The sequence below is a fragment of the Macaca fascicularis genome, chromosome 13 (genome assembly GCF_037993035.2).
Source record: "Macaca fascicularis isolate 582-1 chromosome 13, T2T-MFA8v1.1".
NCBI lineage: Eukaryota > Metazoa > Chordata > Mammalia > Primates > Cercopithecidae > Macaca > Macaca fascicularis.
Window position 1 is genome coordinate 72,856,031 of NC_088387.1, and position 26,757 is coordinate 72,882,787.

Sequence of the window (26,757 nt, forward strand, 5' to 3'; positions counted from 1 at the left end):
TCTTAGTGATGTGTCATATTGTGTGTTGTGTCTTTTTTGGAGAAAGTCAATCATGTTACTCTGTTGAGAAGAGAATGGTGAACAGCAAGGAGACTTTTGCAATGAAATAATGCAAACTATTCCAGACATGCCTAACGGTTCTATTTGCTGTGTTCCTTAGGTCAGGGTGTAAGAAACCCAATCTTGAAGGAAAACAGAGTAGCTTATCTTGCCTGGAAGTAACCAAAAAAAAGCATCCCTTGGTGCGTCACGTGACCCTACCAGTTCTCAAGTCAGATCTCTTCTCATAAGGGCACTGTGTGGAGCTTCTGAGATCTGTGGAGGTTTTTCTCTGCAAATGCAGGAAGAAAGCAGGTGGATGGATGTGTAATTATGGCCCTGCTCCTGGTCTCTTTGCTGGCATTCCTGAGCTTGGGCTCAGGATGTCATCATCGGATCTGTCACTGCTCTAACAGGGTTTTTCTCTGCCAAGAGAGCAAGGTGACAGAGATTCCTTCTGACCTCCCGAGGAATGCGGTTGAACTGTGAGTATCAGAGGGAGCGGGAACAACTGCATGGCTGGCATTTGTGCATTGAGTACTATTATTATTTTTACATTAGGCTGATATCTGTTAGGCTGAAATATTTCTGCCCCTTGACCGAAGTCCTGAATAAAACAACAAACTCCCCAGCCCAACCCTCCTGCCTGTGGCTTTCCAAGAATCTTAGATGAGAGTCTGTATCAGCATTTGTCAGAGAACGGCAGTGTGAGAACCCAAATCCAAAGGCAAAGGGAAAAGTTTTTAGTCTTTTCAATGCATTTGCTCTTGGGTTTCATACTCTCTTTAGTGGAACCAGAAAAGGAAAATGAAGGCAAAGTAGAAACTTAGGAGACCCAGAATTGGAGGCAGAAAGGCGGCTTTGATCTAAACAGAATACACAAGGTATGTCTCCCGAGGACACTGAATCTAAAAGGCCAGAGTCTTTGTGGCTTTGAAGGCACCAGGAAATAATTCCTGAACTGAGATTCTGCTTTTAGGGGTAAAAAGGAGGTGGTAGAGAAGAGAAAGGGCGTGAAGAAAGAAAGAAAGATAGGAAAGACACAGAGAGAGGGAGAAATACAGGATAATATTTTACACAACTGGAAAAAAATGTGATTAATAATTTAGAAATTTACTTAACTATTTTAACAGGAAGTAGACTCCTAGAGTTGGCCAAGAATTTAGACACCATCTCACTCTATCTCTTTCTTTTGCAAATTAGGAATCTGGTGTCTGAAGAGTAAAGAGGATTTTTCAGACTCTCGTGATGAGTTGAGATTTAGCCAAAAGTAGAAATCAGGCCTTTTGACTCACAGTCTACTGTTTTGTTTTGTTTTGTTTTGTTTCCCAACCCCCTGTGTCTGACTCCATTAGAGCAACAGTGAGGCAAGCCTGTTTAATTGTGCAGTTACTGCTTTCTCTGAGAACTAGCAAGTTGGGACTCGGATTTTAGATACTCTCTGTGTTTTTGTTGCAAGGATTTTAAACAGAAGCCTGTTTCAACCTTTGTCACTTAAAGCTATGGATAATTTGCATTTAATTGAAGAAGGTGGTCATCTCTTTAGTTCACCAATTGCCATATTGACACTGAAACATGTTGGTGTTGCATTTCAGATTTTCACTCAGGGACAATGAGTTGCAGACTTGCAGACCTGGTTGATTCTGCTTGCCACATTTCCCCTTAACATCTCAAGTCTTCAGTCCTTATCGAGAGGCAGCTGCAGAGGCAGGGAAAATAACTGGCCAGCTCTGTGTTTTGGCTACACTGTCTCAGATTAGACAGCTACTCCTGATTATGCTAAAGAATGTGCCATGCACAAAGACCATCTCGTTTATTAGGTAAATATAAGCACAGGAGAAGGCCAATGTACCTGAGCTCCTATAAGTCATTTGCTCCTAAGTGACTTTCAATGATTACTTAACCCCTTCTGAGCCTCAAGTTCCTCACTTTTGAAGCCATTTTAATACAGCCTTCTTGGTTGAATTGTCGTGAACACTAGAAGATATAGATGCCCCCTACATCCTAATTTCCACCTCTCCTGGACCTACTCCACTTCTTCCAATGTTTCTATGTGGGTCAAGCCGTGCCATCCAGTTGGTAAAACAAACAGCCCCAAAGAAGTTTTAATTTTAGGGTGATTCCACATTAGCCTGTCTGCTTTCTGAAATATTATTACCAGAAGAGAGATTTTCTTTTTTCATTCTGCAAAGAAAACATAGGCCAAAAAAGAGAAAGAGATGGAGAAAGAAGGGGGAAAAGTAAGAAAAAGAAAAGAAAGAAAATCCACCCCCACACCCTAAAGCTTCAGGGAGTATATTTGTATGAATTACTATGAGAGGAGCAAGATAACGAATTTTTGAAAAAAAGTAATGCTAACGTATAAATAACTAAAGCACATCTCTGGCCAAGAGCATTTTGCAACTAAGGAAAGAGAGTATGAGGTGTTGAGACAGTGTGGAAAGAGATTATGGGAGAGAGTGCGATGAATAGAGCACCAGAAACAAATTTCACTTTCTTGACAAAGGCTAGCTCTAGGTCAATTGTTTACTTCAGTGTATGTAACAGAGGACAAAGTTGCATAAAACTAAGAAAGAGAAAGAAAGTTCTTGCCAGCTGTTGGCATTTTCCTCCACCTAAGGAAGGAGTATAGTTAAGACCTTTAGAAGCTCTCCCAAATACCCAATCTTAAGAAGATTCTGTCGTCTGCACACTCATTGGTAGAGCTTGAGGTGGACCATCCTAGGGTTTGGCTTTGCAATCTTCCTGGAAAGGTATACTGAGATAAGGAGAGAAATGCTGCTTTGTCCATTAGATTTTTAAAAAGGAAAATTATTTGAGGTCAGTGTGTTAATCACTGAAGAGCAGATACAATGTCAAGTGAATTAGAACTCGGACATACTGTTAGAATGAAAGAGCAATTATCTTTATTTTTGCTTCCTTAAAAAGACTGAATCAAGGTTATCTAAGTAAATGGCAGAAGAGGAATGAAATGGCCTGTTCAACTAAGTATCCCTAATTTACCTTACAGTCTTCCAAATTTGGGTATCAACTTTAATGATGATTACATGAGGTGTAGGTGGATGGATTATTGGACTTCATTGACTGCAATTGCTTAATCCATCAACATATCAAAGCCTCATTGTTACTCAGGCTCACCAGGTGGAAAACAATTCCTACATTTTACTATGTACATTTTTATCCTATCATGCCATTGACCTTGCAGCAGTTTCATTTCATTTGATACATCTGCCAGCTATCACGAAAGATTGCTAATTTCCTATGATCTGCCCATGCTGATATTAATGCTAAAAGAACAGAAGCACCATCAACAGGCAAGTAGATTTCATTTACTAAGGGGCTCCTACTATTTGCTTTATGCACTATGTTTTGTACACACTACTTCATTAAAACTTCACCAAAATCTGCAAGTTTAGAATTATTGCTCTGTTTTCCAAATAAGACAAACCAAAGCACAAAAAAGTTGAGTAGCTTGGGCAATTATCCCTGCAGCTCCTGGACAGCAGAGCTGGGATCCAAATTTGAGTCTTTTATATCTCCTCTGCATGCTGTGTGAAATGAACATCATCTGACTCTATACCTTTCTTATTCTGGAAAAAAAAAAGAAAATAGTCCTTTACATTTTTTTTTTTTTTTTTTTTTTTTAGACACGGAGTCTCGCTCTGCCGCCCAGGCTGGAGTGCAGTGGCTGGATCTCAGCTCACTGCAAGCTCCGCCTCCCGGGTTTACGCCATTCTCCTGCCTCAGCCACCCCAGTAGCTGGGACTACAGGCGCCCGCCACCTCGCCCGGTTATTTTTTTTTTTTTGTATTTTTTAGTAGAGACGGGGTTTCACCATGTTAGCCAGGATGGTCTCGATCTCCCGACCTCGTGATCCGCCCGTCTCGGCCTCCCAAAGTGCTGGGATTACAGGCTTGAGCCACCGCGCCCGGCCAGTCCTTTACATTTTAAACCAGAAGTCAGCTTTATGGGCTATACAATCTCTTGCAACTACTCACCTCTATCACAGTAGCAGAAAAGCAGCCATAAACAACATGTAAATGAACACAGACATGTTCCAAGAAAACTTTATTTATGAACACAGAAATCTGAATTTCATGTAATTGTCATGTCACAAAAAAAGCATTATTTTGATTTTTTTCAACCCCGGTGAGGTTTTCTATGAGAAAGATTTTTAGCTCATCGGCCATAGAAAAACATGGGGCAAGCCAAATTTGGCCCATAGACTGTGTATTGCCCACTTCTGATTTAGACTATAGCTGAGAGAGTGGATTAAATATTACTAGTTTGAGTGGGGTTTAGGCAGCCTGAGGCAGCATGGCACTGTGGAGAAAGTACTAATGTATGGAGCAGGGTCACTCACGGGCAGCCTTTAGCTGGTTCTGATGAGTTAGAGATGGCAGAGTGTTTAGAATTTGAGAGACCTGAGTTTAAACCTAGGATGTTGCATTAAATTTAGCTCTGTTATCTGGACCTTTGGCTGTATAGTGGAAATCACCATGTATGCCTAACTGGCAGAGCTGCTATGAGGATTACATGAGACAATGTGGGTAAAACACTTTGCACAATGTCTCTCATGCTGTTATTATTGATGATAATGTTGCTCTCAACTGTAAAATATTAGGCAAAAATTATCTACCACAGAGGGCTTTCGTGAGGACCAAGTCAGTCAAGAGATATGAGACTGATTTGGAAAATTGATATAAAGATCTCTATAACTCTGAGGTAGTTTACAACCTCCTGTTTGTTTAATAATAATCTCCTCCCAGTGTACATAGCACTTAATCTCCATGGACTTACTTTCTGGGTAAGAAAATGTGTTCCTTAATGCTGTCCATATTTGCCAAGAACTCACAGAGCAGGTTCATTCTGACCATAGTCAAAGGAATTTTGGTTTCTGACTTATCCTAGAAACTCAGCTTCACCTAGAGGCAGTCAGTGGATCTAGAAAAGTGCCTTTGATCTTACTTTACTCTTCCTGGAGTTAGAATTCCTAAGGAGAATGCAAACACCCATTCTACATCTGAAATTTGAAGTCTAAGCAACAGTATGGACGCAATGATGTTTTTCTTCAGCAGGGTCAGATGATTATAATACTAAAGAAGAAAAGGTCATTCTTGTCTTAAGGAAACCTGTCCTGGGATTATATTATAGGCTGCCTGTGTTAAACCTTACCCTCATAGCAAGTTCCCATATCTCATTGCAATCTCATTTCACTAGCATTTACTTTGAATTATCGAATTATCTTTTCCTCTTTTCATTTTCTTTCCTTGCCTTACATTCCTTATTTTCTTGTCCTGGTTTAGATCTCCATATTCCATAACCACATATTATTATTATTAGGAATTTTAAAGTGCATCTAGGTTAGTCTTTAATAGGTCCTTAGTTCTTAGGGATATATCAATTTTGTACAAAAAGGGTAGCCTTTGCTATGCCAAGGCGTTCTGTGATGTCTAAGAGTGAAACAGAGTTTTTGATGTTTGCAAACTGAGTCACTTTTCTAAGAGCATTCTGAGGATTAACATTTCACAGAGCACACTTTGGGAAAGGCTGGTCTATCCAACCCCAACCATCAGGATAAATTCCTTCTAAAGTCTAAACCACAACCCAGGCCTCCTGACTCTCAAATTCAGTGCTCAATATCACAGCTAGAAAAGGACCCTTGGATGGGTTTTTATTGCTTTGTGCCTGAGAAGTAGGTATTTAAAAGTGCACTGTGTTCTCATGAAGGAGATGGTTCTGAAGTATAGACTGTAGGTAACCATGAGGTAACTAGGTATTACCTGTTCTGAGGTAAAGAAAGAGAAGATCAAACAATGGATTACAAAACTACGAAAACCATTCCTAACTTCCTCATTTGTTGAATGTTGACAGTTTACTTCTCCTCAACATATAGGTTTCAAACTTTTCTGGTCACCCATCTAATCAGTTTACAAGCTCCTTTCATATTTCTGCTACTAATAATAATATTCTTTTTTAAAAAAATTGTCATCTTTGCTTGGGTCCTGACAATCTAAATCCTGGATTATATAATTACTTCCTAATTTATCTCTTTCTTATCAATCCCTCTTTTCTCCAAACTAGCCTGCACACTGTCATTCTATTTCCTCCATAAAACATCACTGCCACAATGTTGTGATTTCCCACTTCAAAATCATTCAATAGCTCATCTTTCTGACTTTACCTCTCTGTATTCTTCAGCAGGAGCCTACTCCACAAGGCTGATATGGCGTTGCTCTCAAGCATACTTTGTGCATTTCTACCTCTCTGTGTCTTTACGTTATGCCTCTTGTTTGTACTATTCTCAGTTTATTCTTTGTCTCTTGAAATTCAACCTACTTATTATAATCTCGCTCAAAGGTTGCCACTTTCATGAAGTCTTCCCTTACCACTCTGTCTTTATTTAAGCTTGCTTTCATTCAAACACTGGTGCAGTTCATTTCACACTTAATCTTGCCTTGCATTTAATTTTTCATGTGTGTCTTATTTCCTCAACTGTAGTGAGAATGTTCTTTGAACACCTTAGTGTGTCTGGTTCAATACGATGTGTATTCTGGACCCTCAATTACAGGTAGAACAAATGATTCGATAAATCAGGAGGAATTACATCTGTTTACTTGCTCTGCTCCTCAGTATTGAATAAAAGATTCTTATAAAAGATGATTATTGCTTTCTCCTGCAATGAACTACTATAGGATTTGATAGCTTTCTTATTTTCCTTGCCTTTTTATGTGTTTGTTTTAAGAAAATTCCTGTGTGTCATTCCAGAATCCATTAATTTATACAGAAAGAAAGAAACGTTGACTAGAAACAAGGTCTACTAAGTTAAAAGTTGAATATTCTATACTCTAGGCACATCATTCAATTCTCTTGACTTATGTAATAATACTTGCCTCTCTATACCTAACAAAAATATTGAAAAGAGGAAAGTGATTTTGCCCAAACAAAATCACTTTAAACCAGACAGAAACGTTCAAAAGATACAATTTTTGCCAATTAAGGTCATATTCTAGATCCTGAATTTTTAAGTTTTCTGTATTCCTCTGTTGTATTTTGATTGTTATAGTTCTTATTATCAAAACCGAACACCCCACTGTGCAAATTGCCCTGAGTGCCCATGTTTGGAGTCTCCTATAGCCTTGTTTAGATACTTCTTTGACAGAAACAAACAGCACAACGTTCACACTAATATATACATAATTCTTTCTCTTGACATAAAATCCTGCACCTACTTTTGTGAGAAATGATATGTCTATGTCCAACATTTGCAATTTAATTGGGCTGGGGGAAAGGGTGGTTTATATTCCCTGCAGAAGAGTAAAAAAAAAAACGACTAAAGGAACAGCTATAGAATGCAGCACCTGGAAAGAGAAAAAGTGGAAATTGCATTGCAGGGAAAGAATCCTTTAAAGTAGAAGATGAACTCCATCCTGAGAATTGGCTAACAGCTATAATTTACAGAGTCATTATTAGCAATTGAAGAGTAGGGGTTTGATAGCAGAGAACTGCACTTGCTTGGTAATGATAAAACCCCCTTGTTTACCTAAAGGTGCAAGCTATCCTTCCTCACCCAAGCCCTCTATTATAAGAAGCCTATGCTTCAAAAGTAGGACATTGTGGCAGCAAATGGGAAATTCATTTAACTTTTGATTATCTTTCTCCAAAGCCACTAATTGGGTTATCTAGTCACTGTGGTTGATTGGACTATACTTTTTCTTTAGGCTCTTAGATTTAGAGTCTCCAATTTAGCTTTGTTTAGACTAGATTTTAGCTTATATAGCCCACAAGGTCAGCTAGGAAAGAGAGTAATTATTTTTAATTGCCTAGGATCTGACTATAATGAGATATGGATGTTTGTTCTTAATCTGACCTCTCCATGGAGTATCTCAGAGCATGTTTTGTATCTCTGACCTGAACATGCCATTACCTTGTTCTTTCGTATGAAATAGGCTGGCTGATCTGAAAATCTTCAAAGGATACGCAAAATAATATTTGAATAAAGCAGCCAAACCCGTGCTACGCCCTTGAATTCAATTATACTTTTAGTCTTCAGAGTGACATGAGTCCTTTTTTTCATCTCGTCTCTCAGACCTTTTTCAGCAAGAGCCAACATAGAGTTATCACAGAGTCCTGTGTCAGAAACCATGAAGAATGCCAGCTGAGCCCATTTTTGTATCTTTCTAATGGCAAGCTTGATGAAAACCTCTAAGAAATAGGGACCTCAAAAGTTTAACTGTTTCGATGAAATGGAAAAATCAACAAATTGAGGATATTGAGAGAAAATTCATCAATAGTTTCATCAAACTTGATGAAAATTTGATGTAAAATGATGCTGAGATTTTTTCAAATCTCAAAGGCTTTGATTTTACAAGTATCTTCAGGCACCAAACTTCCCCAAACCAATAGGCTTTCTCTAGGCATCAGATTCTGGCAGCTGTGTAATCCTTATGCTCCTCTGATCTCGCTTGTGGGATTTAGGGAGTGAGCATGTTTCCCTTGGGCTGAATATGTTCTGTTATTTTGAGATGCAGCATGGAAAACCCCCACACAAACATCTCTCTCTCTCTCTCGATATTTTTAATTTGTTGAGGGGTTTAAAACAAAGAATTTATGAGGGATCCTATCTCCAGCAATGATTTCATAACTAAACAGCAGCTGACAGGTCTCTGAGCACTGAATCCCTCCTGAATTCTCTTGGAATAAGGACACAAGAAAGAAAGGCCCCTTATATGAGCACTAGACTTTCTGAAGTGGCTTCAGTTTCAAATATTCTGTCCCCTTTAAGAAAGTCTACAACATTTTGGTTTGTAAGGTAGGATTACATCCCTAGAAGATGGCATTGCCTCTTGTGGTTCCTCATCGTCTCACAATAGTAGCCTCTGAATTGGTCTCTGAGCTTTCCATCTTCTTCCCTCCCAGATTCCTGCTCTGAGATCTTGTACTGGTTTAATTCCTCTGTGGGCACCAATGCCCAAATTCAGAACAAAAATCCAAAATCACAAGTTTGGCATTAAGATCCTCTGTATGTTGGCCTCAAATTAACTCTTCTGTCTCATCTCTTCTCTTCCATCCTCTCAACCCTATGCTCTATGTGCTATGTTCTACTCGTCAGCTTCCAAATATGTTTTATATTCCCCTACTCAAGTACTATTTTCTCCAGCCTGAATACATTCTCCTACTCCAATATTACTCACCTTTGAGACCAAAGAAAAGATGCTATTTTTCATGAAGTTTTCTTTGAACAGCAAATATTTATTAATTATATATGTGCAAGGGTCGATATTAGGTACTGGAGAGAAAACAATCAATAGGAAAGGCAAGATCCCTGTCCTCATGAAGTTGCTAAAAAAGAATTCAAACAAGCAATGACAATGTTTTTCCTTGCTCTTACCCGCAACTATCAGTATCTCTCTCAGAACTCAGAATAGTCATTGTCAAAATCACTAATTTGACAACTAATTGCATGTTGCTTTGTGCAATCTGAAATCATAGATTGTGAGAGCTAGAAAAAATGGATACCTGCCTGCGTGATGCCAGAAGAGCGGTGATGAGAAGACAGCCACTGGCCCGTCCTATCTAGATTTGCCTTCTTGACCACCCTGGGATGATTTCAGGGGCTATACAGAGCCACTTTCAAAATATTCCATTGCTTTAAAGATAGCAAACCTTTGCTTTATTTTACAGGAAGGGCACAGACCTGAACTAAAATATAATGAACAATCAGCAAATTAATGATAGGGTTCAATGGAAAGATGTCCAAATATTTAAGTTTGACTAGAAGTTTACAAATTGTCAAAATACAAGAGACTGAATCTTTTCAGTTTGGATAAAAGAAGTTAACACAGAAGATAGAAAAGAGCACCAAAGGAAAACGTAGGCTGCATTGTTTTGCCAACTTCACTGTTTTTCCAAAACTGCTCGTATTCATAAATACTATTTTACGTTGTTGGGTAAAAGTTTACCTGTCAATGGGCTGTGTATGCCAACTTCCCCCAAAGCAGCTGGGATAATCTTGAATCTAGTAAAAGACCAGAGCTAATCTTAACAAAGCCCATAGCCCTCCAAAAATGACACCCCTTAAGAAATTCTGCTTTGGCATAAGGGAGACAGTAATAAGGAATTACAGAATGCTCTTGAACTTACAAGTAATTTCCTTGTCCTTTAAATTTCAAACTATTTGGCATGGTTATATTAGCTTCAGGATAGAAAACCAAATTAAATGCAAAAGAATGATCACTGTCCACCATCAGATCACAGCCTGAGCAGTTATCCACAGTCAGCACCAAACCCTTGCCACTACCATGTACCCATCAAGGCTAATTTCTCATCAGGGCAGGAAAGGAAGAAACCTTCATGTAATTTCTGTTTGTTTTGTGGGCAAGCAATGTAGCATTTCTGTCAGTAAATACATTGGAGAGTACAGTAGAAAATGCAACAAGAAACATTGTTTTAAGTTAGAAAACAAACTGGAAAAGCAATGAAAGAAAATATTGCAATTATGATGAACACCAAAGAGCTCATCTGGAATCCAGTAGCAAAATTGCTTATCAGGCCCCTGATTGTGAAAATCTGCTGAACTCCTTTAATAAGAACACAGTCTTGGAATGGCATCTCATTCCCCCAAACAAATACTAGAAATAAGGGAAAAGAAGCGCAAACAGTTATGCTAGTCAGATAGGAAAATTACAAAGTGGCTCTGGAAGCAAATGTTTGGGGTGAGATTCCAGAGGAAGAAGAGCAACAAGAGCAGCAGCAGAAGATGTAAGAAACTCAGTCAAAAAAACAGCTAGGCTGTTTGTCGGGGAATTGCTGCATCAAAATCTTTATGTCTTGACTGGGGCTGGTTGAATTTCCTGGAGAAAATTCTTCCAAACTCCTACTGGAGGATGAAGTCCTGACTACCAGCATTGTGGTGGCTGTGAAAAGGGCTAGGGTCTCAACATCCAGCAGTCGTAAGTGGTATCTGGCATCCTCAAGTCCAGAAACTCCCTGTTTTATGCTCCCTAAAAAATAAATCTTTGGGGTGTTGCTCAGGTGGGTAGGGGCACTCCCCTGACTGTTCTGAGAGGAAAGTCTGGCTGCCCCTTAAATATACTTTCCACCAATCCTCTTTATTTTATCCATTTTACCCGATTTCCACCCCTGCCCCACTCCTAGAGATACCAGTGCCTCCAAACCCTAAGTGTTTTAGGGATGGTGCAGTATAAATCACTTTGGCTTCCATTTTCTAGAGTCTACCAAGTATCACTTCTTAAACTTTAATGTGCTTGCAAAGCAGAGGAATATATTGTGAAATGCAGATTTTAATTCAGCTTTCTGGGATGCTGTCAGTACTAGTTCCAGAACCACATTTCTCTCTCTTTGCAAACCGAAAATTTTCTTGCTCTTGTTCTTCTGTCCTTGTTGCTTTATTCATTTAAAAACCAAATTCCCTTATTGTCTTCTCAATGGAGTTTCAGGAGGAAACAAATAGTTGTTTGTTTAATACGCCATTTCTACCCAGGAATTCCCGTTCATTATTCACCCACTCAGTCTGGCTCTGTCTCCATGGTTCCACTGAGCTGAAAATTCTTCTTGTCACAGGTATCAATAAATTTCTCTTTATCTTCCATATGTTTTATACAGTGATTATATCACATTTTACAATTTGGAATATAAGAGGAAAGTGCTCAATTCATGAGACAGATTCTGTGGTCACTTCTCTATTCACAAGTTATACACCTCTCAGGAACACTCCACGCAGTGACCATTCGAGTACTTGACACGCATTTCTCTTTTGACTTTCAGTTTCTGTGATTCCACACTAGTTTTTTTTTCCTATAGCTGAGGCGAAACTTTGATCTCCTCTGCTAAGTCCTCTATTGCTTCTCAGCCTCTAAATGTTGGAGTTCCCAGGCTTCATCCTGGACCTTCTTCTGTCGTGTATCTGTTCTCTCTGTATGGTGAGCTCATCCAGACAGTTTTAAATATCACCTACATCCAGAATATGTGTGCCATTTCTGACTGCCTTATGGAGCCCAAGACATGTAATATTCAACTGAAACCTTGACTGCTCTACTTGACACTTTTACAAGCATCTCAAAACCAACAAATAGAAAATAGTACACTTAATTGCCTCCCCTCAAGCCCCACAGAATCTCTTCTCCCAGCCTTCATCATCTGTATAAATGCACATGTCACCAAACTCTCACTCCCAAATCCAGTCCATCAACAGGTGCTGGGGATTTGACACATAAAATGTAGCTCCAAAGTCTCCACTTATCTGTATCTCCCCTAGCACCACTCTAGCTTAATTCACCATCATCCCTCACCTGGGCTACTGCAATGTCCCCTACCTTTTCCATTCCCTTGTTTCTCTTGAATTAACAGTCTATCCCCTATGCAGCAGCTAGAGAGACATTTCAAAGGCATATGACATCCAATTACATAGAACTTCATTTAGAATAAAATTTATTACACTCATGTTTTGTGACTGCCTACTATGACAAGCACTGTTTGAAGTGCTAGAGAGTCAGCAGCGAACAAAACAGACAAAATATCTTTCCTTTTGGAGTTAATGTGCTTTGCCATGACTACAAGGCACCCCATGATTTGACCTCTTCCTGTCACCCTAGACCCCTTTCTACTCTTCTGAAACACTGGCTCTTTCCTACCTTAGATCTATTTTTCTCTCTCCTCTTCACATCTTTCAGCATGATGGGATGGCACGAAATGACTTTTCATCTTTTCAGTCTCTACCCAAATGCCACCTCCTTAGAAGGGTCTTTTTGACCACTCCACTGTAATAGCACATCCCATTGCTCCAGTGTATGACACTTTCATTTCTTTCATAAACTTACTACAACTGGAATGTTTTCATTTCTTTACTTTCCTCCCCACCACTAGAAACTAGAACTAAAGTTGAATGATGGCAAAGATTTCAACATGTTGAATAGTCCCTGGCACAGAATAAACACTCAATACATACATGAGTTGAAAGAATAAATGAAAGGGCTTCTCAAGCAAATAATAACTAGAAGGAAAGACTGAATGTAACAAACGTCTACTAAGCCTTACTGTGCCACTATGCTGCATGCCACCTATAGCACCTTGCCCAACAATTTTGCACTGTAGCTATTACTGTCCCTAGTTTGGAAATAAGGAAAATAAAATTTAAGAACTAGCCCAAAGTCACTCAGCTTCTCAGCATCAGAATTGAAATTGACATCTCTTATATACCTGATTTTAACATGCCCGTTCTTTGTATGAACCAGGAAAAAAAGAGACAGTGGACCTCTTTTTACTCTGAACTCCTAAAGTAAAAGTCTAAACTCTTCATCTGAGCACCTACATCTGCTGGACTTAAAATGCTGGACTCATCTTTACTAATGTATTATTTTGTCTCCCATATACAGTAAGCTGAAGATTAGCACTGCACTCTTCTCCTACACCCAGCCAGGGTTGGCAACATAATTCGGATGTGTGTCCTCTCTAAATCTCACATCGAAATGTAATCCCCATTGTTGGAGGTGGGGCCTGGTGGGAGGTATTTGGGTCATGGGAGTGGATCTTTCATGGCTTGGTGCTGTTCTCTTGATAGTGAGTGACTTCTCGTGAAGTTGGGTTGTTGTAAAGTGTGGTATCTTCCTGCTACCTTGCTCCTGCTCTGCCATGTGAGATTCCTGTTCCTCCTTCAACTTTCATTATGAGTAAAAGCTCCCTGAGGCCTCTGCAGAAGCCAAGCAGATGCCAGCACCACACACTTCCTGTATAGCCTGCAGAACCATGAACCAATTAAACCTCTTTTCCGTATAAATTACAGTCTCAGGTATTTTTTTAATGGCAATGCAAGAACAGCCTAACACAGATGGGTATGAGTAACTACTCCATGAAGAGGAGAGAGAAAGAATCAGTGGGGTTGTGAATAAATAGGACTAAAAAGTAAATGCAATGACAATTTCCAGAAATAAATTACAAAGTAATCAAAAGCTGGCTAATGTCAAGGAGCTGTTTGAACAACATGCATGCCTATCTATAGAGTGGGCAGTAGATAGGGCTGGCTCCAACTTTATTTTGCCTTGTACACATTTCTTATGAAGATGGTGCCCAGTAGTTGACTCTCTGCAGGTTGAGTAGCTGATCTTCTGCAGATGTAGAGGCTTAGCAGAAGTGAATGCCATGTGAAAACGGAGTACTTAATGGAGGCTCAGGAATCACTGTAAATCCTCCCTAAATGCTCCTCATTGAATTAGATGAAACTTGATGATGGTATTTTAAAAATCTCGTAGAGTTCAGGAAAAAAAAATTATTGATCTATTGATCTATCATGACCTCATAGCCTTTTCTAAGATTTATTTCTAGATATGGGGAACTGTACCTTTGTTTTCTCATTTTAGATCTTGTATTAGACCATTCTTATTTTTTTCTTTTTTTTCTTTTTTTTTTGAGGTGGAGTCTCGCTCTGTTGCCCAGGCTGGACGTAGTGCAATGGTGTGATCTCGGCTCACTGCAACCTCCGCCTCCTGGGTTCAAGCGATTCTCCTGCCTCAGTCTCTTGGGTGGCTGGGATTACAGGCATGCACCACCATGCCTGGCTAATTTTTCTAGTATTAGGTCATTCTTGCAGTATAAATACCTGAGGCTGGGTAATTTATGATGAAAAGAGGTCGAATTGGCTCATAGTTCAGCAGGCTGTGCAGGAAGCATACAGCTGACATCACTCAGTTTCTGGGAAGACTTCAGGGAGCTTTTATTAATGACAGAAAACCAAGTGGGAGCTTATACATCACATGGCAAAAGCAGGAGCAAGAGAGAGAATGGGTTGGGGATGGGGGTGCAGGGGCAATGCCACACACTTTCAAACGACCAGATTTGTGTGAACTCAAGCCAATAGCTCACTTATCACCAAGGGGATGACCCAAGCCATTCGTGAAGGATCCACCTCCATAACCCAAACACCTCCCACCAGGCCCTACCTCCAAAATTGAGGATTGCACTTTAACATGAGAATTGGATGGGGACGAATATTCAAACTACATCAGATGTGATGTACTATTTAGTTCAAAGCTGCCCTAACAAATCCATAGTTCTCTATGTAGTACAACCTGAGAGGCACTAAGCTGGCTCAGTTGCCCCCAAATATATCCTCTGCTACTTGTCACAATACCACCATTAGTAAATCAATACTTGGAGCCTTAAAGATTGCCCTAATTTCAAATACTCTGCATTTAAAACATAAAATTTCTTGGGGCCGGGTGCAGTGGCTCACGCCTGTAATCCCAGCACTTTGGGAGGCCGAGGTGGGCGGATCACGAGGTCAGGAGATCGAGACCATCCTGGCTAACACGGTGAAACCCTGTCTCTACTAAAAAATACAAAAAATTAGGTGGGTGTGGTGGGAGGCACCTGTAGTCCCAGCTACTCGGGAGGCTGAGGCAGGAGAATGGCGTGAACCTGGGAGACAGAGCTTGCAGTGAGCCAAGATCGCGCCACTGTACTCCAGACTGGGCGAGAGAGTGAGACACCGTCTCAAAAAAAAAAAAAAAAAAAAAAAAAAAATTCTTGTAAGTTAAAAATGTTTTACCTTATAAAGACTGACACTTTAGCATTTCTCCAAGTATATACCTCACAACCCTAATTTCATGACACTCCATAAAAAGTAAATTTTTAAAAGGTCTTCCACGGTCAGCTTGGTTTGGAAAATGCTTCATGCTATACCCTCATTCTAGAGATTCACACGCACATACCTATTAAAGGCTCTCAGAGGCAGTCCAACTGTGTATAACTCATAAGTATTCTACCTTCCACACTTCAGGAAACTCTGATTTAGTAAAATGTAGCTAACTGAAAATAGGCTTCGGCAAATCAGTCTCCATATATACCCAAAGGAACTGAAGGGTTGAGAAAGGTACTATGTACAATCCAAAATAGATGGTAGACACCAAAATGCCTTTTTAAAGTTCTATGTGGGCCAAGCCTCCTGTGAAAATCTGCATTGTTCTTCAAATTAGAAAACTTTGCCAGATGAGCTTGAGACAGTATATACTACCCCCTTCCCCTTGTTTTAGGAATGAAAAATGAAGCCCAGTGAAAGGAAATGATTTGTCTAAGATTTTGTAGGTAGTTAAATGTATTGTTTGTCCTTTCTTGCCAAAGCCAACAATTTTAAGCTTGCTATTGCACAGACGACCTCCCACTACCACCCTTATCTCATACCCCACACACCCAAGGGAGCACCTTCCAGATACTATGTGCATTAGAATTCCACTGGTATTTTGTTTTACTTTTGCATTGTTTAAAAAAAAATAGCTTTGAGATATAATTCACATATAATACAATCTTCTCATTTAAAGTGTGCATTTCAATGGCTTTTCGTATATTCACAGATATGTGTGACCATCACCATTGTCAACTTTAAAACATTTTTATCAGAAATAGAAAATGTAAAGAGAAACCCATACATGTTAGCTATCATCCTTCTTCCTTCCCATCCTCCATTCCTCCCTGAGCAAGCACTAATCTACTTTCTGTCTCTATTTATTTCTCTATTCTGGACTTTCATATGAGTGGGATCATACAATATGAAGTCTTTTGTTACCTTCTTCTTTCACTTAGCATAATATTTTCAAGGTTCATTCAAATTATAATGTATCAGTTCTCTACTATTTTAAGGGTCGAAAAATATTTAATTGTATGGATATGCCACATTTCGTTTATCTGTTCATCTGTTGATGGACTTTTGGGTTGTTTTCACTTTTGGGCTATTATGAATGATGCTGTTTTAAACATTTGTGTACAAGTTTTAGTGTTGACATACGTTTTCAGTTTTGTTGGTATATACCTAGGAGTGCAATAGCTGAGTCATGTTTAATCCTAATTTAGGGTATCACCAGGCTATTTTTCCAAAGTGGCTGAGCCATTTTACATTCCCACGAACAGTGTATGAGCTTTACTATTTTTTCACATCATTATAATTGCTTAATATCTGACTTCTTGATTCCAGCAATCCTCTTGAGTATAAAGTGCTATCTCACTGTGGTTTTTATTTGCCTTTCCCTGATGACTAATGATGCCAAGCATCTTTTCATGTGCTTATTGGACATTTATATCTCTTCCCTAAATGTCTATTAGATATAAATCCCTTATCACATGTATAATTTACAAATATTTTTGTCCCATTATGTGAGGCTTTTCACTTTTTTGAAGGTATCCTTTGAAGCATAAAGGTTTTAAGTTTTGATAACATTCAATGTGTTTTTTTCATTCTATTGTTTGTGCTATTGGTGTCATATCCAATAATCCTTTGCCAAATCCAAGATTAAGAAGATTTATATCTTTATGGATTCTTCTGGGAGTTGTATAATTTTAGCTCTTACATGTGGGTCTTTTCTCCATTTTTAGTTAATTTTTGTATATGATGCTTGGTAAGTATCCAACTTCAATCTTGCATGTGAATATTTAATTGTCCCTTACTAAACAATTGGGAACCGTATTGAAAATCAGTTGAAGATAGATATATGAGTTTATTTCTAGACTCTGATTATTTCTATTCCATTTACTTACATACCTATCCTTGTGTCAGTATCACACTGTCTTCATTACTATTTCTTTCTAATAAGATTTGAAGTCAGAAAGTACAATCCTCCAACTTTGTTCCCCTTCAGGATGGTAGCTATTTAGAATCTCTTGAAATTCCATATATATTTTAGAATCAGCCTGTCAATTTCTACAAAGAAATCAACTGGGATACTAACAGGGATTGCACTGAACCTATAGACTAGTTTAGGGAGTATTGCCATCTTAACAATATTAAGTCTTCTGACCTATGAATATGTAATATTTTCCCATCTATTTTAATTTTCTTTCAAGGATTATTTGATAGCTTTCAAGATATAAGTTTTGCACTTCTTTTGTTAAACCTATTCCTAAGCTCATTTTTCATAATACTCTCGTGAATGAAATTTTTCTCTTATTTTTCATTTGTTCCTCACAAGTAAAGAGAACTACAATTGATTTTGGTATATTGATTTTGTATCCTGGAGACTTGCTGAACTCATTTATTAGTTCTAATAATTTTTAATGGATTCCATAGGACTTTCCCTGTACAGGAATATATCCTCTGTGAATAGAATTAGTTTAACTTCTTTCTAGTCTGTATACCTTTTATTACTTTTTCTTGTCGAATTACTTTAGCCAGAACCTTCAGTACAGTGTTGAATGGAAGTAGCGGGAGTGCACATCATTGTCTTGGCCCTGATCTTAAGGAAAATCATCCAATCTCTCATCATTACGTGTGATGTTAGCGGTGGTTTTTTCATAGATGCCTTTTAATCAGATTGAGGAAGTTTCCTTCTATTTTTGTTAAGTATTCTTACGAAGAAAAGGTGTTAGATTTTGTCAAAAGCTTTACATGTGTCAGTTGAGACAATTATGTTATATTTGTTTTATTTTATACTGATTTAATACATTACATTAATTGATTTTTGGATATTAAACCAACTTTGCCACCCCTGGAATAAAACTCAATTAATTAAACATGATATATAATTATTTTTATATGCTGCTGGATTCAGTTTTTGAATATTTTATTGAGGATTTTTTAATTTACATTCATAAGAGATACTAGTCTGTAGTTTTATTTGCTTGTGATGTTTTGTCTGGTTTTGATATCAGAGTAACACTGGCCTCATAGAATGAGTGCAAAAGTATTTTCTCACTTTTTACTTTTGGGAAGAGTTTGTGAATAATTGGTATTTATTCTTCATTAAATATTTGGTAGAATTCAACAGTGAAGCCATTTGGATCTGGCATTTTCTTTGGAAGTAGTTTTTTGACTGCTAATTCTAATTTCTTCAGTTGATACAATCTATTTATATTATTTATTTCTTCTTGAGTCAGTTTCAGTAGTTTGTGTCTTTCCAGTGATTTTCCCAGTTTATCTAAGTTATAAATTATCTAACTTGTTGGTGTGCATTTGTAAAAATATTCCTTTAAATTATTTTTCTTTAAGGTGAGTAGTAATATCATATCTTGCATTTCTGATTCTACTAATTTGAGTCTACTATCTTTTCTTCTTGGTCATTCTATCTAAAGTTTGTCATCTTTTTTTAATCTTTTCAAAGAACTAGCTTTTGGGGTCTATTTTTTTATTCTTCATTTTATTAATTTCTGTTGACACTTGACCATAGAATAACATGGATGAACTACGTGGGGCCACTTATATGTAGATTTTCTTCCACCTCTGCCAGCCCCCCAAGACAACAAGACCAACCCCTTGTCTTCCTCCTCCCCTCGGCCTACTCAATGTGAAGATGATAAGGATAAATATCTTTACAATGATCCATTTCACTTAATAAATAGCAAACATATCCCATCTTTCTTAAAAGTTTCTCAATATTTTCTTTTCTCTAGCTTACTTTATTGTAAGAATACAGTATATAATATATATACAAAATGTGTTAATTGTTATTAGTAAGGCTTTTGGTCAACAGTAGGCTATTAGTAGTTAAGTTTTAGAGGATTCAAAGTTACATGTGAATTTTTTTATTGCATGGGTGTTGGTAAACCTAACCTCCACATTGTTCAAGGGTCAACTACAATCTTTATTTCCTTCCTTTAGCTTGCTTTAATTTGCTCTTCTTTTCCCAGGATCTTTTGATGAAGGTTGGGTTATTAATTTGAGATCTTTTTTTCAAATATAGGTATTAATAGCTATAAACTTTTCTATAAGCATTACCTTAGCTGGATTCTATAAGTTTAGTATGTTATGTCTTAATTTTCATGCATCTCAAAGTGTTTTCTCTTTTCCTTTTTTAAAAATTTATTATCCTTTGTTACAGAGTACTGTGCTGGTGAATTTTGACATATTTGTGAGTTCCCAAATTTTTTTCCTAATATTTATTATTTATTCCATTTCATTGCAGTTGGAACACATACTTTGTATTATTTCTATTCAATCAAAAATAGTGAAGTTTTTTAAAATGGCTTAGCATATGGTCTATCCTGGAGAATGTTCCATGTGAACTTAAGAAGAATATGTATCTCCTATTGTTGAATTAACTAATCTATATGCCTGTCTGTTAGGTCTAATTGATTTATAACATTGCTCAAGTATTTTATATCCTTGATATTCTGTCTAGTTGTTGTATCCATTATTGAAAATAAGTACTGACATCTTCAAGTATTATTTTGACATCTATTTCTCCCTTAATTCCTGCTGATTTTTGCCCCAGTTATTTTGGTGCTCTGTTATTAGGTACATATGAATACATATATGTTTATTGTTGCTATATCTTCTTGATGGATTGACCTTTTTAATATTATAAATTATTCCTCTTTGTCTCCAGTAACATTTTTCGCTTTAACATCTCTTCCGTTGGATGCTATTTAAGCATCTGTGGTTGCTATTTGCATGACATACCTCTTTATTTGTGTTATAGAATCTAGTATGTGTGTCCCATAGTTGGATTGTATTTACTTAGTTTAAAAAATCTCTGTCTTACAATTGGATTGTTTAATCTATTCACGTTATTACTGATATAGTTGGATTTACATTCACCATTTTGTTTTTATGTATCACCATTTTTTCTCTACTTTCTTCACTATTTTCTTTTTCATTAAGTGAATATTTTCTAATGTTGCTCTTTAATTTCTTTAATATTTTACTAAGTTTTCTAATTTTGTTATTTAGATGGTTGCTCTAAGATTTACCATATGCATATTATCTCACAAGGATAAGCTTCAGATTTTTGATAGATTAATTCCATTGTGTGTGTGTTTGTGTGTATGTGTGTGTGAGAGAGATTGCTATGCCTATATAACTCTGTTTCCTATCAGATAAGAGAGGAAAGGAGAAAAATATGTATTTATAGAGTCTTTTTAGATTACTTAACTACCATTTCTGGTGTAGATCCAAATTACCATTGGAGTCATTAGCTTTAGTCTGAAGAATTTCCTTTAGTATTTATTATAAAGCACGTCTTCTACCAACAAATTTTCCGAATTTATATTTATCTTGTAAAACTTTTTGCCTTAATTTTTGAAAGATAGTTTATATTAATATAGTATTCTTGGTTGACATTTTTTTCCTTTGAACACTTTAAATATGTGATCCCACGGCCTGTGTCCTCCAAAAATTTCAAGAGAAGTGAGCTGATAATCCTACTGGATTTCCTTACAAGTAATGTCATTTTTCTCTTACTCTTCTCAAGATTCTCTTTTTGTCTTTGATTTTTCAGAATTTTTACTATGACGTGTCTGTCTATGGGTCTCTTGAAGTTATCTCCTACAGCAGTTTATCAAGCTTCCTAGATGTATAAGGCATTTTTTTTTTAACATTTTTGAGTTTTCAGCCATTATTTCTTCATTTTTTTATTTCTTTCTCTCCTCTCCTTCTACAATTCCCATTATGCTTATATTGGTGTACTTAATTTTGCCCCACATTTCTCTAAGGCTTCTTCATTTTTCTTCATTCTTTTTTCTCTCTGTTCTTTGGCTTGAATAATATCTATTGATCTATCTTCAAGTTGGCTAAATATGTCCTCTCCAAGTTCAAATCTACTATGGAACTCCTCTAGTGATTAGTTATTTTACTGTTTAACTCCAGAATTTTATTTGATTTTTAAAATATTTTTAATTTCTTCATTGACAGTCATTATTTGTTGCAATATTATTATGCCTTTATTTCCTTAATCATGTTTTCCTTTACTCATACATTTATTATGGATACCTTGAAATCTTTTTTTTTTTTTTTGCTAAATATGGCATCTGATCACTCTCATTGGCAGTTTCTGTCGCCTGCTTTCTTTCCAGTGCATAGGTTATACTTTGTTTCTTTCATGCCTTGTAACTTGTTTGCTGAAAACTTCACATTTTATATAATATATTATAGCATTCTGCATATTGGTTCCCCCTTACATGGCTTGTTATTTTTGTTTATTTAGTGACCTTGTGGGTTAATTTAGTGAAAGCCTCTAATGTTACTCTTTAAGGAGGTATAGCTTTGGATTGCTCAGTCCCCTGGGATAATGATAGTAAAGATAGGGCTCTCTTCCACAGTTTCCCTGACCACACCTAGTTGTTTGTCTTCACTAATTGCAATCAGACAGTGCTATTGTTCTCAACAATTCCCTGGGGCATAAATTCCTCTGCAAATTAATTTAATCATATTATGGCTTCTTCAAAGAAATCATTCTGAGGCTAGTGCTTGATATTTGTTCTGACTCCCAGATGGCTCCTTCGAGCTGTATGGTTTACTCAGTTCTATCTAGCTGGCCTAAATTAGAGCTTCATTAACTCAATGAATTTCCCAATTACCTTTCACCATAACCTCTATCGTTCTCAAGCATGATCTTAGGCTTAAACTTCTCCACATTCTATTGCAAACAAAGTCAGTTACGTCGGGGGGGAAAATGACCCGTAACCTGTTTTATAGCCTGCTTCTCCTCCAAATCAAAATCTCTTAGCTGGGCTCAGAAATGTCAGGCTTCTCTCAGACACCATCACTCTAGGAGCTAAGCAGTCAATGGAAGGGTTAGCTTGAGATATTTTATATAGATATAGATATAGATATATAGATACATAGATATACTTTAAATTCTAGGGTACATGTGCACAACATGCAGGTTTGTTACATATGTGTACATGTGCCATGTTGGTGTGCTGTACCCATTAACTTGACGTTTACATTAGGTATATCTTCTAATGCTATCCCTACCCGCTCCTCCCACCCTACAACAGGCCCTGGTGTGTGATGTTCCCCTTCCTGTGTCCAAGTGTTCTCATTGTTCAATTCCCACCTATGAGTGAGAGCACGCAGTGTTTGGTTTTCTGTCCTTCCAATAGTTTGTTCAGAATGATGGTTTCCAGCTTCATCCATGTCCCTACAAAGGACATGAACTCATCCTTTTTTATGGCTGCATACTATTCCATGGTTCTTAATCCAGTCTGTCATTGGTGGACATTTGGGTTGGTTCCAAGTCTTTGCTAATTTGAATAGTGCCACAATAAACATACATGTGCATGTGTCTTTACAGCAGCATGATTTATAATCCTTTCGCTATATATCCAGTAATGGGATGGCTGGGTCAAATGGTATTTCTGGTTCTAGATCCTTGAGGAATCGCCACGCCGTATTCCACAATGGTTGAACTAGTTTACAGTCCCACCAACAGTGTAAAAGTGTTCCTATTTCTCCACATCCTCTCCAGCACCTGTTGTTTCCTGACTTTTAATGATCGCCATTCTAACTGGTGTGAGATGGTATGTCATTATGGTTTTGATTTGTATTTCTCTGATGGCCAGTGATGATGAGCATTTTTTCATGTGTCTGTTGGCTGCATAAATGTCTTCTTTTGAGAAGTGTCTGTTCATATCCTTTGCCCACTTTTTGATGGGATTGTTTGATTTTTTTCTTGTAAATGTGTTCAAGTTCTTTGTAGATTCTGGATATTAGCCCTTTGTCAGATGGGTAGATTGTAAACATTTTCTTCCATTCTGTAGGTTGCCTGTTCATTGTGGTGGTAGTTTTTTTGCTGTGCAGAAGCTCTTTAGTTTAATTAGATCCCATTTGTCAATTGTTGTTTTTGTTGCCATTGCTTTTGGTGTTTTAGTCATGAAGTCCTTGTCCATGCCTATGTCCTGAATGGTATTGCCTAGGTTTTCTTCTAGGGTTTTTATGGTTTTAGGTCTAATATTTGAGTCTTTAATCCATCTTGAATTAATTTTTGTATAAGGTGTAAGGAAGGGATCCAGTTTCAGCTTTTACATATGGCTAGCCAGTTTTCCCAGCACCATTTATTAAATAGGGAATCTTGGAATCCTTTCCCTATTTCTTGTTTTTGTCAGGTTTGTCAAAGATCAGATGGTTGTAGATGTGTGGTATTATTTCTGAGGGCTCTGCTCTGTTCCATCGGTCTGTATCTCTGTTTTGATACCAGTACTGTGCTGTTTTGATTACTGTAGCGTCCTAGTATAGTTTGAAGTCAGGTAGCATGATGCCTCCAGCTTTGTTCTTTTTGCTTAGGATTGTCTTGGCAATGCGGGTTCTGTTTCGGTTCCATATGAACTTTAAAGTAGTTTTTTCCAATTCTGTGAAGAAAGTCATTGGTAGCTTAACAGGGATGGCACTGAATCTATAAATTCCGTTGGGCAGTATGGCCATTTTGCCGATATTGATTCTTCCTATCTATGAGCATGGAGTGTTCTTCCATTCATTTGTGTCCTCTTTTATTTCGTTGAGCAGTGTTTTGCAGTTGAGTGGTTTGTAGCGTGAGATCTTATAACTTGACTCTCCTGACTTGGATTCAGTGCCTCATGAACTGGGACAAGAGCTATCAGAGATCCATATTCTCAGCAGGTCATGGTCAAGGTAGCCTTGCTTGAACAAGTGTGGCTTGGTCAGAAGAAGGGAACCCCAACCTGTTAACTGCTGTTGCATAGGACTTAGCCTCAGCAACGGGCAGCTGGGATAAGGATGAGAAACGCTGAAGTCCTCCTTATCTTGGGAAGAAAGTCCTATAGTTAGGAGCTAGGGAAGAGGGAACTCTGCGTTCTTTACTGCAGCAGTCTGGAGTGGGGTATCCACCCGCTCTGAGGTGAGAGGAGAGAGGCAACAAGTGGTCTTGGTTCAAATACCACAAACTTGCCTTTTTTTCTTTTTTTTTACTGAGTTTTAATAAGTGTTCTTGAATAAATGTGTTCTCCTTTGTCTTTTGCCCTTAGGACCATTTCAAGAAACTCTGAATAGTTTTTGTTTGGTTTTTGTAATTTTTATCAGTTTCACTATGGAACAGGACAGCAGAGCTCCTTAAACTGTCATTCTGGAAGTCAATCCCACAACTACATTCTTCACCAAGCAAAGCAGAGAGTAAGGGGGTTGTGGTTGAAAAAAGCAAAGTGGTTAGGTACCCAGGATTATCATCTTTGAAGTTCTTGGTGTGCCCTTGAACAAAAGAGAACATTTGGGCAAGCCAGGAGGAAATAAATGTTATTGCAATGAAGTTACTTATCCCATTTTTTATCTTAATGTGTCCCATGTGCATTATTAGAGTAAAATAATTCAGTATGCATGCCCTAAATATCGGTCTGGTGAATGGTAATGGCTCTATCACCTGCAAAATAAGGCCAATAATTGTTCTTTTTGGCAGACATAACAGTTTCTTAAACAGTGTGATATGGTGAGCAATACATTGAAATAGAATTATAACTGAAAGGATGATTTCCAGTGCTGCTTTGATTTATTAGATTAAAGGGAAAGAACACATTTATTTTCTTCTAAGCAGGATAGAAACAAAAATGACCTTTTCCCTGAGTATTTACAGTCCTGACCATTGACTGAAGTAATTTCAACAACAGAGTGCATGCACTTGTACCAAATGGAAAACAAGCCAAAAGTTATATCAAAGCCCTGAGTTCACCATCTTCACAGCAAATCACTGAGACTCTATACAAAGCAGTACATCACCCAGGATGTATAACTACAGGCAACACATCTTTATTAAACACTTATAGTGTACACAGCCATTTGCTGGGATTTAAGAGCCAAGGATGCAGCCCTGACACATAGACTCTTTTAATGCAGCTAAAGAGAATAGGCACACACACGGCACAAACACAGAAAAACAGAACAAGGCTTTTCAAGTTGTCACGTGATAACATAAGGATAGGATGGGCAGAGCAATATTTGAGTCCTGCAGAAGTTCTTTAAAAGAAGTAACTACACTAGAATAAACAAAGGATGGGGCACTTCCTTGAAAGGGTGAGACATGTGCTGGGTATAAAAAAGGAATTAAATATATGATAGTAAGAGAGAATGCATAGTAGGTAGAAAGAACTTCTAGAGAACTATTCAAACAGGAGCAAATCAAAGAAATTGTTTTTGTTCCTGAAGGAAATGATATTTTCTCTGAATTATCGATTTTATTTCTAGAAATGTGTCAAGTACAGTGCTTGAGTTGGGGAGAGGGTAGTTGAAGCATTTCCATGTCAGATTTTTACATTCAAGATAATACAGCAAGAATTAATGCAGTTCTTTTAAGAGTTTGTGGAAGTTTAGGTAGAAAGAACCAAAATGTGGTACAGAGAAATATAGAGAGGTGAAATAAATGGCTTCTCAAATCTCTGTAACTGAATACAAACTCTGCCTTAGTTTGCAATTGAGAAATATAAATGTCTTTCAGCAAATAATTGATTATTTATTTGTTTGTTTTTATTGCCTGGAATAGGGACTGGCTCAGATCACACTATGCTTAGAGGGTCTTTGGATTCAACATCCTATGTTTCTGACTTACTTAAACATGGTGCTAATTTAGCCTTTTATGCATAAAAGCCAATAGGCTCCAATTAGATATAAATAACTTTTCCTAGAATTAACTTGAATTTATCATCTAGTTTGTTGGTCTTCAACTCATCTTTCTTTTAAAGAGGAACATCACACACCGGGGCCTATCATGGGGAGGCAGTGGGGGAGGGATTGCATTGGGAGTTATACCTGATGTAAATGACGAGTTGATGGGTGCTGACGAGTTGATGGGTGCAGCACCGCAACATGGCACAATTATACATATGTAACAAACCTGCACGTTATGCACATGTACCCTAGAACTTAAAGTATAATAATAAAAATAAATAAATTTAAAAAAAAGAAAATAACAAATGAATAAAGGACTGAGTATAAATAATAAAAATTGCCAAAATGTTTTAAATAACCTATCTCCCCATTTATTGTGTTTTTCTAGCTCT

The 26,757-nt window shown here is 37.5% G+C and overlaps 1 protein-coding gene across 1 annotated transcript in view; it reads left to right on the top strand.

The window, feature by feature from the left end:
* Positions 1–262: 262 nt before the first annotated feature.
* FSHR (follicle stimulating hormone receptor) overlaps positions 263–26,757 on the top strand; it is a 189,535-nt gene continuing 163,040 nt past the window's right edge. Inside the window, exon 1 of the mRNA XM_045369349.3 lies at positions 263–524. Coding sequence (XP_045225284.2) covers positions 373–524 — 152 coding nt within the window. The 5' untranslated portion in view covers positions 263–372. The remainder of the gene's footprint in view (positions 525–26,757) is intronic.